The sequence below is a fragment of the Lepisosteus platostomus genome, chromosome 12 (genome assembly GCF_059453375.1).
Source record: "Lepisosteus platostomus isolate fLepPlt1 chromosome 12, fLepPlt1.hap1, whole genome shotgun sequence".
NCBI lineage: Eukaryota > Metazoa > Chordata > Actinopteri > Semionotiformes > Lepisosteidae > Lepisosteus > Lepisosteus platostomus.
In genome coordinates, this window is record NC_142622.1 from 22,721,630 (window position 1) to 22,737,037 (window position 15,408).

General features: G+C 47.3%; 1 protein-coding gene across 1 annotated transcript in view; it reads right to left on the minus strand.

Annotated features, from left to right (window-relative positions):
• The window catches only part of invs (inversin), a 74,423-nt gene that overhangs the window by 46,819 nt on the left and 12,196 nt on the right, over positions 1-15,408 (minus strand). Inside the window, exons 3-4 of the mRNA XM_088601414.1 lie at positions 2,030-2,150; positions 266-432 (exon numbers count right to left, since the gene is read on the minus strand). Of these exons, the coding sequence (XP_088457540.1) occupies positions 266-432; positions 2,030-2,150 (288 nt within the window). The remainder of the gene's footprint in view (positions 1-265; positions 433-2,029; positions 2,151-15,408) is intronic.

Genomic DNA, 15,408 nt, shown 5'->3' on the forward strand with positions numbered 1-15,408 from the left:
TCAGTTATATTCAGTAACAGCAGAAATGTGATTTGTTGTGGAAATGTGTTACAATAAATGCTACACTACTGGGCCCAGAAAATCAATTGAGCCAGTGCTGCGGGCAGAGAGCTGTGTCTGAGTGCAGTGTATTACTTTCCACCTGCTAGTTCAAGGCTTTGAGCTGCTTTATTTGAAGTATTATCCCGAGCAACAGCGCAGTGCGCACCATTATTTAACAGCTGGTTAAAACAGGGCCTGCCTCCGAACGGGCGGCGAGACTGACCTTCTGCGCCGCCAGGTGGAGGGCTGTTCTCTGGCTGCGGTCGGCCTTGTTGACGTGGGCCCCGGCTTTCAGCAGCGTCTCGGCGCAGTCCAGCCGGTCGGCCAGCACGCAGTACATCAGGGGGGTGCGCCCAAACTGGTCCTCCCTGTCCCGCAGAGACGGATCCGCTGCGGGGCCACAGACACGGTTAGAAAACGTCAGAAGGGCTGCAGCTCCCTCTCTCTCTCAAAAAGGAAAAGGAAACCGTCAAGCCTTTTGTTTCCATGCGTAGTCCGTACAACCTGTGTCCGAGTTGAAGAAGTCAGGCCTCTACCACTTACACGATCAGAACGAGCTTTTGAAAACGGCTGGAGGATTTTCTGTGTGAGAACTCTGCCTTGCCTCCTAATGAGTCAAAAAGGGTCAATCCTCCCCTTTAGTGTAGAGTGGTGTTTTCCCTGTGTGCTGTATGTGGCCGTCTCTTATTCGAGCGACTGATCCCAACTGCAGCTGCACGCTGCGTCAACCATGGATGTAACAAAAAAAAAGCCTCTTTTCTCCAAAGTCTCAGTACATCCTAAATCCCAGAACCACAGGGATTTAATAATAACAATAACAATAACAATAATAATAATAATAATAATTACACTTATATAGCATTTTTCTGGACACTCCACTCAAAGTTCTTTACAGGGAATGGGGATCCCCTCCACCACCACCAGTGTGCAGCCCCACCTGGAAGATGCACCAGTACACTCACCACACATCAGCTATCAGTGAGGAGGAGAACCGAGTCATGAAGCTAGTTCGTAGATGGGGATTATTAGGAGGCCATGATTGGTAAAGGCCAATAGGAAATTTGGCCAGGACGCTGGGGTTACACCCCTACTCTTTTTGGGAAACGCCCTGGGATTTTTAATGACCACAGAGAGACAGGACCTCGGTTTTATGTCTCATCTGAAGGACAGTGCCTTTTTACAGTTCAGTGTCCCCGTCAGTATACTGGGGCCTTAGGACCCTCATAGACCACAGGGTGAGCGCCCCCTGCTGGCCCCCCAAACACCTCTTCCAGCAGCAACCTTAGTTTTTCCCAGGAGGTCTCCCATCCAGGTACTGACCAGGCTCACACCTGCTGAGCTTCAGTGGGCTGCCAGTTGTGAGTTGCAGGGTGATGCGGCTGCTGGCATTTCTCAGGGAGAGAGGGAACTCATCATCAGGAAACACGGGTGTGAACTGCTGGACCATACACATACACACCTATGCACACGTCTACAGAGCAGCTGCTGTGTTCTGCCATCAACACCATTCCCCTCACACGAGCCCTGGGCCAGATCAGGCTCATCAGCAGTGGGAGGGTTCTTGGAAATGTCAGAGCTGGATAACAATAATTTATCAGGTCGGGATTAAACCCCTTTATTTTTAGCTGTGCACATAATAAGGGCTTGAGCGCTACGGTCAAGACTGGGTGAGTCCTACAGTAACTGTTGCTCCTCCTGCTGACAGTCTCTGTGTTCTGTGTTGCCATGTCAGCCCTGCAGGCAAACGGCACTGGGACTGTGGATGAGCCACAGGAGATGAGGGCGAAAAGCAGCGATGGTGACAGAGTCCCTGAGGAGGGCTTATCAGACTGGGCTACGGGGCTGTGAAGAAGGCACAGCAGGGAAGGTGAAGCTTCAGGGGGTCAGCAGATGAGTTGGGGAGAGAGGAGAGAGGGTGGCGAGAGTGTGTGTGCTGGGTGGGCGAGCGGCAGGGGGCTCAGAGATCAGCGGGGGCAGGGTGACTGACCTGTGATGAGCCTGTGGAGGGCGCTTCGGTCTCCATTGACAGCGGCGGCGTGGACCTGTGAGCCCAGTGGGGGGGCACTGAGGAGGGGGGTGTCCGCAGGAGAGAGGGGCAGCAGGGCTGCCTGCAACACATACAAAAACACACCGTTACACGCGAGACACGCAAGTGCACACACAAAGGGAACCTCAAGACACGCACAGCTTGGCTTAAGGAAGCTTGGAGCATGGCGTAACACCCACCCCCCCTCAAGCCCCTCACTCTTCTTTTGCACAGTATCACACAGGAGTTTAGTGGAACAGTGGGTAACTGTCGTCTTCACAGGGATGGCAGCCGAAGCCCGGGCACAGAACACGCGACAGGAAGGACACGTGGGAAATTCCCGAACAGCAGAATGTGCCTGTGAGATCCGCGAGGCGCGGGAATCTCTCACTGGGCAGCAGGCCTCCCTTTGCTCATGCTTTATTCACCCCTCATCAATACTGCAGCAGGCTGGGGTTCTGGGGGCTCCCAGCCCAGTGGTTCCCCATAGCCAGAGGAGAAATCAATTAGAGATTTGGCTGTGTCATCTCTCTCTCACACACACACGGCCAGGCCAGCACATACAAGAGAGTTCATCGGCGCTCAGCTGTTGTCATCCCTGTCCGCAGCCCCCTCAGAACAAAACTCTCATCGCTCAGCTAGCAGACCCTCAGCTCAGAGGGAGCCTTCACCACTTTAGAGGTTTCTTCTGCCGGAGAGACTGGTGGAGCCATACAGAATTCCACTGCACCACAGCAAGCCAGATGCAAGCCAATCTGCGCCATAGGGGTAGGCCCTGTTCTGCCACACAGACGGCTGAGAAAGGCATACTGCTTCCTCGCCAACTGACGTGGTGATGAGAACTGTCCTGGCCCTCCGCAGTACGGAGCCAACCAGAAAGACTTGGGGCGCACATCATCAGGGACATTGTGGGCTGGAAACAGATTCGAGGGGCACATTCAAGCTACTGGGAAACTGTACAGAATTTGGGAATTGGAAACGTAGTGGCGTGTTTCCCTGGCCTTACGGACTGTGGGGGGGTGGGGGCCGAGCTGAGCTTGGAAGCTCATAAGCGTACTTCTGTGTCACCGTATCACACGGAAACAAACAGGGGTCCGGACTCACTGCACCAATCGCACATTTTCAAGCCACGACATCACCGGCGGCCTCGTGTCTATCGGAGGGCTCTCCCGTTCAGCTCATATAGAGCCCCTCCGCCGCGGAGAAGCCTGCCTCCGCGGCTCGAGGCTGCGTGCCGGGAATGTTCCCACACGGAGAGGCCGCGCCGCGTAGACCACCCTTTGAAACCTGCAGAGCGGCGTTTTAGCAATCTGCCAAATTCCGGCAAGGAGCCACTCGTTTCATTCTGCAGCACCGCCCGGCGGGGGTCACTGTGGGCTCGTAATTGAGCTCTATAAAACCCGGCGAAGGCAGACATTATGTGCACAGTGGTGCTTTAAAAACAGGGCGGCAATCCTGGAGCAGAGGGCAACAGCACTGGCAGCCTTCAGCTGAGCGCAGGGCATTCCCCACAATGTTTTTGATGATGGTTTCATGGTTCCTAATGAGCAGACAGAGAGGAAGAGAGAGAGGGAGAGAGGGTGCATCCATCATAATGACACCACTCTACACACACAAAGGCATTAGAGCCCTCAGATAGGCAACGCTGTAATTATCGAGCACAAAGACGAGAGAGGTTGCTGGAAGGAGCCGAGGCTGTGGGCGGACGAGCTCCTGTGGGCTAGGGCCTCCGTTCAAAACTCATTAGCCTGGAGAAGCGGGCTGAGGGAGCGCTGCCTGACCCTCTGCACGGCCCTGCTTACAACTGGCCACGCCAGCGCGACCGAGTGGCTCTTCCGGCGCACTTGTAGCGAGACGATGGGTTTTTAAACACTTTCAATTTGACGCGCTTTTGAATAGTGCAATCAAACGTATGCAGCCTGATCGATCCCCCCCAAAAAAACCAAGTTGGGAGAAAAGTAGCACTCTTCCGAAAGTTCACGTGGGATCCAAAATACCAGCCACGAGGTTAAAAAAATGTTGAAGAACTAGGGCCATCCAAGCACCGGCTCAGGGCCTCCCGGCTTTCTGTTTGGCTCAATCCCTGTGGCGTTTCCCCGCGATGCGCCAAAAATGAGCGCGTGGGGTGTTGCTTTTCTTTAATTCTGGGGTATGGCAGGGCAGACCCAGTGTCAGGAGCACAAAGACGAGGAGCGGCTCTTACGACGAGGGCTCCTGGAAAGGTGCTGGAAAGTTGGCAGCACGCTTTGCCTCGGTGTCCGAGTTGCCGTGAAAATGAGAGAGAAAGCAGAGGAGCTGAAAACAATAGATGACTGTGGGGGAGACTCTCATATTGAAAGGAACGTGCAGAAGGTGGCCCAGGACAGCCTTGTCCCTGGTATCCCTCGGCAGTTGAACTCAGGATGAGTCGACATTACAACAGGGCCTTTATCTTTTTCTTTTCTTTATCTTTTACCCCTACAAATACACAGGCTTGTAAGGCAGGTTTACCACGGAAACAAAAAGACAAAAGATAGAAAAGGTTATTCCGGAAAGGGCTTTAAGTGCCTCACCACAGACTGGCAGAGCACGGTCTGTTGAACCCTCAGCAATCAGGTCTGCCCGACTCCCCCGCCCCCCAGCTCGTGCTGTGCCAGCCCGGCCAGGTCAGGGCTGGGAACGCCGCTGCATTCCTTATTTCCCTGAAAGCTGTGGGAAGTGGATTCAGAAACCTTCCTGAATGCAATTACTGCCTGCCGGGGTGGCATTCCGACAGGTAATTACCAATCCCATTGAACATTCTCACGTTCCTCTGCGGAGAACAGGAGTACTGAGCGGCCCGGCCCTTCCAGTCTGACACGGGCACAGGCATCGTCGCAGGGGGGCTAATTGGGGTTAGTTGTTTTGCCAGACTCTGGAATTAATGGGCCTGTTTAACAGCCCCCATTGATAAAATGGGTCGACTGCTCTTAAGCTTTTATTGAACGGTTAAAGGAAATACACGTCAAACTTAACACGTTTATTTGGCCTGAACTAACAAACATCCCCCCAATTAGCTTTTCGGTACGGCTCTGTTGTTTTTTTAAGATTGTTCTTTAAATAATTATTTGAATAAATGTTAGACATTGTGGTGTCTGTGAATTCACATAATGAGGGTTCTTACAGTCCCCTGATCACAATAAAGACCAAAGAGAGGTTTGGGGGTTTTCAGGCTTAAACCAGGGTGAGTGGTGTACTCAGCAAGTGATTTTTTTCATTAGACTTGTGCTTTATAACCTAACAGTCTCTGTGTTTACAGGCTCACTTTTGTCAGAAACAATCTCCCCTGTTTACTCACTCTCGGGCTTCATTAACAGTGCTAATACAAGAAGAGGCACTCACACCAGTTTTTATGGAAACAATTAACCTACAGTACCAGTATCTCTTTGGACTGCGGGAGGAAACTGGAGCACCAAACGAGCAAGGGAGAACATGCAAACTCCACACAGATAGCACCCCCATTTCTGGAATGGAACCCAGGTCCCCACTGCTGAGTGACAGCAATGTTAACCACTGTGCCACTATCCTAACCCTAAACATGTTTTGAAAATTAATATTTTATTTGCTTGCTTATTATTAATTAACCTGCTTGCTTAAACTGAAGAATTTTATATTTGAGAGTTGTTAAATGCCAGCAGAATAGCAAAAAAAAAAATCAAAAACCAAAAAATGTTGATCGCAGATGTTGATCACAGAATGAATATTTGGGGGAAGCATCTTTGGTAGAAACTAAAGTTACCAGTCTTTGAATACTTCCGCAAGGCAGTATATATATTGACTACAAGTACTGCAATATAATATATATTAAGGGATATTAAGTGCTGGGTCATATTCTTTTTTTTTAGGATACAGGGCATTTCTCTTGTTATAGACTATCAACGGTTATAGACTATCACTGGATTGCAGTTTATAAGGTTTGAAATCTGGGTCTGTAAAATGTAGGCCTCTGAGATGTTTTGTGTCTATGCATTTTTGTTTAATGTTGTGTTTGATATTATTTCTTTATTTAAATATTTGTCAATTTATCACGTTTTGACTCTGATTGCCCTTTTGTCAGAACTGTGCTAGAGAACATAAAGAACTCATTAGTCAGAAGTTACATGCCTCAATTAGTTATCTACCACTCATGTACATTTAGATATTTTTTAAATGTCCTGTTCTCACCCCTATTTTGTAATAATATATATTTACATACGTGTTTCCATATGAATGTATTAACCAAAAATGGGCTACAAACACAACTAGCTTAACATTTTTTTATAAAACCAAGTCAGAGACACGTGCAGCAGGGAAGATGGTATAATAATGAGGGACTTCAATTTCTGTAACAGAGACAGGGGACACACAAGCTGTAATGATGAAAACAGTTATTGATTGCTTTGAAAAGCGGAGGTGAGGAGGAGGTTCTTGAACTGTCACAGACTTTTCAAACAACCAAGATGATGGGTGAGAAGTACAGTACAGAGGCATGAGGGACTCTGGTTATCTTTCAAGGTGTTTTTTTTTTCAAAATATTACTCGTATAGTATTAAATTACAATTTATAGTTTCACGAAAGTAGACGTAAAGAATAACACCATTTAAGAGAGTAACCTGGAATAAAATGATATTGAAGCAGTACATTTTAAACCTGTAAAACTAGTGAATGAACAAATCAGACTCTAAAATAAGAACATTCTAGAGAACAATGGCCTAAAAGGTTTAATGGATCAATTAAAAATAACAGCTGAAAGAGGACACCCTGTACACAAATAGAAGGAACCAATACTTAAAATAATGTAAGCACACATTTAAATTACAGGTATTAGAAGCCTGAGAAAAGGAAAGGGCACTGCTACAGACCATAAAACTAATATGAACATTTTTTCAATACTACACAAAACAAAATTACAGCAGAAGATTGAAATTAAATCATCACATGGAAAAAATGATTTAATTATAACAAGTTTAAAGAGATGATCGTACTTGATGAATAACAAATTGTCATATGTCTCAAGTTAAAGAAGCATACACACTATGTCTCAATACAGAGACCAAAAATACTAAAAGTATTTTAATGAACACTTGCTGAAAAGCATTACCATCACAATCAACGAAAAGGGGGAGTTATTCATCGCCCAATAAATGGAATCTTTTGTCAGACGTTTAGGGCTCATGGACATATTAAGAAAAGAGCACACAATTATGGTCATTGACTTAAAGAAATGGCACTACTGCCTTTTACTGTTCAAAAAAGAATGACCATAAGACTTAAAGGCATGTAAAAGACAGGTGTAAACTAATCTTTTTAGTGTCAAACTCATTATGTGACGTAACTACTGCAAATCCTGAAAGACACAAAGTCAGTTCTGCTGAGTATTTACAACTCATCAATAAACTAAGAAACTGTGAACACAACCACAAATGAAAGAGGAGATGCATTCAAGACTGAACATAGGTGGCACCACTTCATACAAAGAGACGAGCTACACAGCAATTTTAGCTGAACTCTCCTGAATTATCTCCAGGAAAAAAAGGTGGGATGGGATTCTTGGAACAATAAGATAATCGCAACAAATGAGACTGTACAATCAATTGTATTCTTATATACAACAGGACCTTTCAATCCAGAGAATCAAGTCTCAAGGGACTTTGCATGACTTATACATATACAGTAAACAAGCACAGTAAACTAAAAATACCATGTATAAATGCGAAATGAAAAGAAAGAAAAAGATTATGAACTGAAGGCCATCAGAACACATGTCAGTTCTGAGGGGAAATTTAAAAACGTCCACAGAGGCAGCACTTTTAATATGGTCAGGTAGGGTATTCCACGAATGAGGGACTCCTGCTGAAAAGGCCCGGTCCCCTACCATATGATGTGAGGTCGTTGGAACGTTGAGAATCCTAGAGTCAGCGGAACAAAGGGAGCAGACTGGGATGTGTGGGGACAACAGATCTTGGAAGGTACACAGGAGACATCCAGTTCCTGGATGGCTTTTGAATGTGTTGGGTTGAATGGGATGCTTTCTGTTATTGGCTTTAGGTTGTGTGTTGGTATTGTATGTCTTAAGCTGTATGAGCTCACCAAACCAAATTCAACACAGCTAGTTATTATGGCAATAAAGTACTTAATCCGAATTTGGAGATGGTTGAAAGGTTACAAATGTGAGGAAGCTATTCTCCCATTCTTAAGGCCGACCCTCAGTGTTCTAACTGTCCCAGAAAAGGGCTGGCAGCCCTGTACTGTAGTAGAATGTGAGGTATAGTACAGGGCATTAAGACTCAATCCCTAATCCACCTGTACTTTGAAACCTGGAAGGAGCTGCTGTAGAACATGTCTATTAATACCTGTGCCTTTTCTCCTGCGCTGTGCATCTGATTTTGGGTCTTCTGTGAGCTTCTCTCACTCCAGACCAGAGGCCTCAAAGTTCCTGGGAGGATTCAGCATTTTCTGCTGAATTCTTTGTTTTACATTTTACACCAGTGATGTGCTTAACTCCTCTAACTTTCCTGGACGTTTTGTATTAAACATGCTTTCAAGTTCTTTTGCAGTCCATGGCTTAAAGTCCCAAATTCTCAGACCGGCTATGAAATCTCGGTCACAAAATCAATTCATTGATGGTATAGAAAAAATGTACACATTTCGAATTCTGCACAAAATGGTGAACTTTGTGAAAGTACTGTAAGTGGCCTTGCTGTCGCAAACCCCAGATCTCGCCACAGGTAAGAGCAACAGTCTGTGAGAATTGGGACGTAAAACAGCCCTTCCTGCTCACTAGTCCCTGTCATGACTAATGTAATGGGATGCACAAGCGTACAGGTTGTGCAGCAGGCGTTTCATCTCAGAAATGTTACAACGTGATCTGCATGCAAAGTTAACAAGAAAGTAGTACTTGTTGGCAAAAGTGTCTCAAAGTCGAGGGCAATATTTCTATCAGAAATAGCAAGAGCTATATTCATGAGCCTGCTTGTTTACAATGTCATAGGGCTGCTTCACGTCACCGGGTCGTTTGTTGCGACATTCTGAATTGCAGAACACGGCGCTGCACATACCTGGAAATTTAGTCTATTTTGTGGTGTAAATTGGAGGTTTTGCACACTACTGTGTACATTTTACTTTTATTGTGGTTTGAAATACACTCATCAATGCTGAAGCCTTCTAACGCCAAAATATGAAAATAGCACTGCAGTTCCCCTTTAAATATAAGTTACAGTAGTTTTCCATCTGAGACCAAAGGCCACTTGACCATTTGGTCTGCAGTGTGGATGCACAACTTGACTTGAGAGAGGAGGACGGAGAGCTGAAATAGGAGAATCTAAATTTAAAAATGAAACCCAGGGCCTGGCGCAGTTCCTCTGACAGCGTGGCGTGCGGCAGGAGACCAGAATTCTGAAACTGGTTCAGCTGAAAATCACATCTCTTTTTAGTTCCACTAAAAATAGTCTGTGGAGTTCATTCTCTAGTGACCCACTTTTGTTTAATCCCAAAAATGAATGTAACTAACCTGTCCGTTAATTAAACAGCACTCACCAAAGGGAGAAAAAAAATCATTGTTTTCATATTCAACGGCCGCATACCATCAGCTGCTTAAAATAAAATCCCTTCAGCTTCCTGATTTGGATCCGTAGGCTTTATCGGTGACCTCAAAATAGTTTCTTGAAAGGAGGTTTCTTCCATTCAGGCAGAGGAATTAATGCGTTCTGATGTTCATTTCTTAAAACACTGAGACTCCAGGAAACCAGGGTCATTCACACGTGAGGGAAAGGACAGCAAAACTAGGGCACTTTTTCTAAAAATACTTTTAAGGAGATTCCCACGGAAACCAAGTCAATGAGAAAGTACCTAAATCTGATTCATTTAACATGTTCGAGGAGGGACAAACTTAAATGTTAACACCATACTTCAAATCCGCTTACAAAGAGCATACCGGTTCCAGGTCGTTTAAAAATGGCTTTAAAAAAGGAAAACCGAGACTACAAACCTGGAGTTTACTCATGGCCGTGCTCCAGTTGAGTAAAGGCAAAGTGCCTCTCAACCACTGTAATTGCCCCGAGTAAGGGCACGTTTTAGAAGAAACGCACAAGGGTTCAATTCACACTCGGACCTGAGCGAATGCCACTTTTTCTGGGGGTCTTGTCTGATCACACGGAGAAACCGAGATCCTTAATAAAGGACTGTTAAGCAATACCTGAGGGCGCTGCACTGTGCTCTGGGACTGTGGGGGCACAGGCAGCCATGACGCCCACAGAGGTGCCCGATTTCAGTTTGCCCGTCCGTGCCCACGTCACTCAGTGCCACGTTACTACAGCAATGTGCTCGTAGCGTGAGACCGGCTCCCTCGCAGCCCCCCACCACCCCCCCCATGCCCGGCCCGCGCCGCGCCGCCCCCTCCAGCGCTACAGCCGTTCTGGAATGCATTAGGGATTCACGCAAACGGCAGACGGGCTCCCGTGCCAACAGCAGGCGAGTTGAGCCCAGGGTTCACGTTTCTGATGTGTGCGGGCACTCTTCCAGCTGTCTGGCACAGCACGGGCAGAAAAAGAAAGAAAAAAAAAGAGAGAGAGCTACCCGACCCCCCCCACCCCCACCCCCACCAGTTGCATTTTCTGGACTTTTTATTGGCAATCCAGCTGAATCAGGGCTTTGCAGGCCAAGCCATAAAAACACCCTGGTGCACAGCAGCTGGTGGCTCCGGGCCGCGGTGTGAAGCTGCTGCCTGGTGGGAATCTGGGAAACATTACGAGAAACGAGCAGAGAGGTCAAAAGTTGAAGGAGGAGGGATGAGATGATTAACCTCCCGCCTGCAGTGGCCAAGCCTGGTACACCCCCCCTGGGGCAGGGGTCCCAGACTTCATTCCTAGAGGGCCAGTGTCCCGCACTGTCCACCTAGAGGGCGCTCGACTTCTGTTCTTAGTTCCCTGTGATTATTCATGTCTTTCCTGTGTCTGCTCTGCTCCTGGCTCGGCATTGAGGGCACGGATGTCCTGAGACCCGCCTAGCACCAGGTCGCCCCACGTCCGTGACCTGAGGGCATAGGTTTCTATACCGACACCGTCTTACCCCCTGAGTCTGGGCTAACCCTCGTGTTGCCCCTTTTACACCTACGCATTGGGTCTCTACCGCTGTCCTGGTCATTCCACGGCTTGCCCTTCCGACATCCGTGACAGTCAGCTTCTGGTCTTTTGGTTTGTGTTAGAACCCCGAGGAATCAATTCAACAATCAACTTAATTATTTTCTCAGACATCTTTAATTGAAGGTCTTTCCCCCCACCAAGTTCAGAATCGATCATTCTTCTGGTTGCACCCCTCCAATTTGGAATTGCCGACGGTGTGTTTTGCACACCTCGGCTCACAGCTCAGAAACCCCACGACCGCACACGGGGGACGGGTGAATGAGGAAGAGGAAGCAGACTCCTCCGACTCCACCCGCCTTCCCGCCACATCGTCATTTAAACATGCCACCGGCTGCAGCGCCCTCTACTGGAGAGGAGGCTCTGATTGGAAGAGAGGGGTATCCCTCACTGAGGGCACCGCATTGCCTGCTGGGGCGCTGTGCTATTCACAGCGGGGGAGACCCCCCCTGGATGATTAAACCCACCCTCCCCTTGGTGGCCTTAAGATGATTGCACCTCGTCTGTCGGGGAATCCCAGTCACAGCTACTAACACGACCCAGACTCGAACCCGGGACCAAACTGGAACCATTTGAGTCACTCAGAAAACACCTCATAAGGTCTTTTGTAGATAATTACACACAATATTCATGCTAGAAAAATCCCCCGGAGTCTAGGTAGAAGTAATACAATTACAGCTAATTAACTGATTAATTAATTCATTTATTTATTTGTTAGATCAACTACAGTATGTGAATTCAAGTGCATCTTTTTCTAAGCTGCATGTTGTTTAACTTGTTGTTGTTGCTGCTGCTGTTCTGTGTTCATGGTTTTGGTGTTTGCTTAATGTCTTTGTATTCTTTGTATTAGAGCATACATGTAAATACGCATTTCACTGGACTTGTGCATCTGACAATAAACTGAACTGAACAAAAGCCAGAAGACACCACCTCCCACACACAGGAATTGAGTCTGATACCACAGCCCTGGAACACAGACTGGAAGAAACCGCTGTCTGACTTCAGACCAGTGGAGGAGACATACTGGGCTAGACTGCTCTTCTTTTCTTACATCTGTAAGTGTCATAGACCTACAGTATCTTGTTTGGACTGACGAGCTCTGGGCTCCCTTGAAAATTTCAGTGTAGGCACTGAAGCCGGACTAAAAAACAATTATTATTGCTTTTGAAAAACTGGAAAGCAATCACTCATGTCTGCAGTGGTAGAAACATGGAAGAAAACTGGGTTTCTACACAGAATGTGGACTTCAGGGCAACTAACCGTGTATCTCTAACAAGGTAAAGAAAGGCCAACTTACTGAACAGCAGTGACTTTAACCAGAAAATAATATTTTAAAAAGGCACGTGATCTGATTTGTGCAGAGGTATGAAAGCCATTTTCAGTTTCATCACCTTTCACCCACTAACACCTGCTAACGAGCGAGGAGGGCGAGCCTGCGAGGACACTCTACAGACACAACACCACAGAGCCCCGTCATGGCCAGAGGGGAGGAAGTTAGCTCCAATTATCTGCATCTGAGCTTTCAGTCTTCAGCAAGCGGATATCGGCGAAGGCTCCCTGTCTTCTCCAACCAGTCCCCTGCTCCCCACCAGAAAAATAAAACTGGGAACTGAACCACAGGCCCTTCTTCCTTGACACAGGCCTTTCAGCCCACTCTGTTTTGACGAAGAGACAGGAGACAATGTCAACCTAGCCATTTGTGGAAATATGTCATTTCCGACACGTCTTACTGCAGGCCCTGCTGGATTTCATTCCCGATACTTACGCAACTGAGCCATTAATTGAGTTAATAGGATTCATTTAAACTGTTTGACTGATCTCAGCTCTTAAATATGTTGGAGGTCGCCTTCTAATTACGACATTTCATTAGTGTTCAAATCAAGCAACTTGCAAATTCAACTAAGGTTTCAATTGAGTAATTAAGCTTGTTTGGAACGAAAACCAGCAGGGGTGTGGACTGCCAGCACCAGGATTGGAAGATCAATTGTTGTTTCGTGTTTTCTGAGGATGTAACAATGTTAAAGAACTTCACTTGACCCATCAGCATGCTTGAGGAAGGGAACACCCCAGCGCAGAATTTACACTCTTGATCAGCAGCGCAGGCTAGAGGGAAAGATCAAAAAGTCAGTCTTGCCGCCTGCCTTCTAAAGCCCAGCGATTAAACTATTAGCCACGAAAAACAGGCCCCATGTGACAGAGCGACTCCACACCCAATCTGTGTGCAGGTGTTGACAGAGAGGCTGATGCAAGGTACTAATGAGCCCGCAGGGGACCACAGCCCCTTCAGCAGGGAGAGTAATGTAATTACCTCATCCCTGAGCTGTCAATCACAGCATCAACAAGGTGTGCATCCCCCAGGTGCAATAAAACAAGGAGCCTGGCACAGGTGAGCACTGCCATCCTCTCTTGAAACATGAGGTTCGTTTTTCCACTGCAGGTGAGCAGGGTGATGTCTGTACTGTGCAGGATTTAGGGGTTAATTCCTGCTGGGTGCACAAGGCTGCAGGCACAAGTTGCCGTCTGTAGTTAGTTCAGCTCGCCGTGCTGATCGTTACAGAAGCCACATTAAAAATTTGGGCAGATCCACCCAGAACTAAGATGCTCAATTGGACCTGATGGGCAGGCCCACCATTCCCCTTCCTTTCACGGCTTTGGCATATTATTTTTGGAAATTGTAGATTTTAGAGCCCTGCCATATTAACTTGTAGCTACAACACCAACACAACACAACACAACACCAAGCATAAAACGGAGCACACTCAAACATGTGAAGCTTTTGGTACACGGTAACCTGGCCTCGCACATTATGACCCAGCTTAGGGTATGCACATTATATAAGTGCAGCAGTTCTAGGTTTGTGACTGGTCTGATAAAATGTTGATCAGGAAGTGTGGAAAGATCATGAGTCCTGTCATCCCTACTGTCAGCGTTTCAGAAGGAGGAACAGCGTCTCTTAATTGGCACTCTCCCCTTTGGCTGCCAGCTCTACCACAGAGCCTGTCTCCTCACCCTAATTTGCCCACTGGAGTCTCCTATTATTATTAGCTTGCAGCGACGTTGCAGATGCTGTGCAGGTGATTATTCCTTCCTCCTCTGGAGGACATCCTTTTCCAAAACATCTGCGCATTTCCAATCGTGGAGTTAGAATACCAGCTTCCATTCACACACCGCCAGCGCGTGACATCCTGATACTCCTGTGGCCGTCTACTGAGCCACTCATTGAGAAAATTAGAAAAGACGAAGGAGAGAAGATGGTCATATGACCACCGATAAAGAAGGACATAGCAGGAAGTAATCAAGACAACCCGTATTTACACATGACTCTGCAAATAATGAACTTGAAACTGAAATCAACACATCCTCGTTGAACAGCAGGCTATTTTTCTGCACAGTGCAGAAACTGTCGATCTAGTCTACCGAGACCACTGCATTCTTCCACTGCTGAAGAAGACTGTGGATTCTGGTACAGTACAACTCCTTGTCATGCTTTCTTAGCTCACTGCTGACCACCTCCTTCTGGCCATGGTCATTTTTAACATGGGATATAGAAATACACTACAGCTAAAACAACACCAAGCACCACAGGAAGCCTACTCAAACATGTGAAGCATTTTTCAGATGGTAGCTCGGCAGTACTTGGCTACAGCTGGCCACCGAGGACATTTTTGGAGGGGGCAAGACGGGAGCTGTCCACGGGGATGGGATTCTGTGACAGTCCGTCAGAAGAGCAAGATGGCTTCAGAGGTGCATGCACTCTGTGTGTGGCCCTGTGCTGTTTGGAAGCAGCGCCTCAGACATCAGAAGGGTTACAAACGAGAGGAGCTTGTAGCTTGTAGCTAACTGATCTGAGGATCTCACCCAGCCTTGTCTTGAAAGAAGCCAGGGTATTGGCTCCAACAACAACATACTTGTTAGCTTGGGTAGCTCGTTCCACACTCCTACCACCCTTTGCGTAAAGAAGGGTCTGCCTGGTCCAGAACGGCGTACCCAAGCCCTGTGGTAGAGCAAGAGAAAAGCCTCGCTTCCATCAGGGCAGCTCGAGACAGATTGTCTTCTAATCGTCTCCGTGGAAACCATTCGGCATCTGAGGCCTTCCCCCCCAGGCCCAGGCCTTTGGGAGAGCCCAAGTCCGTCCAGGCTGTTAGCTTTCCAGCGGCCCCCACCTCCCGTAATCCTCGCCTGGCGACGCGCTGGTCACTGCGGTCA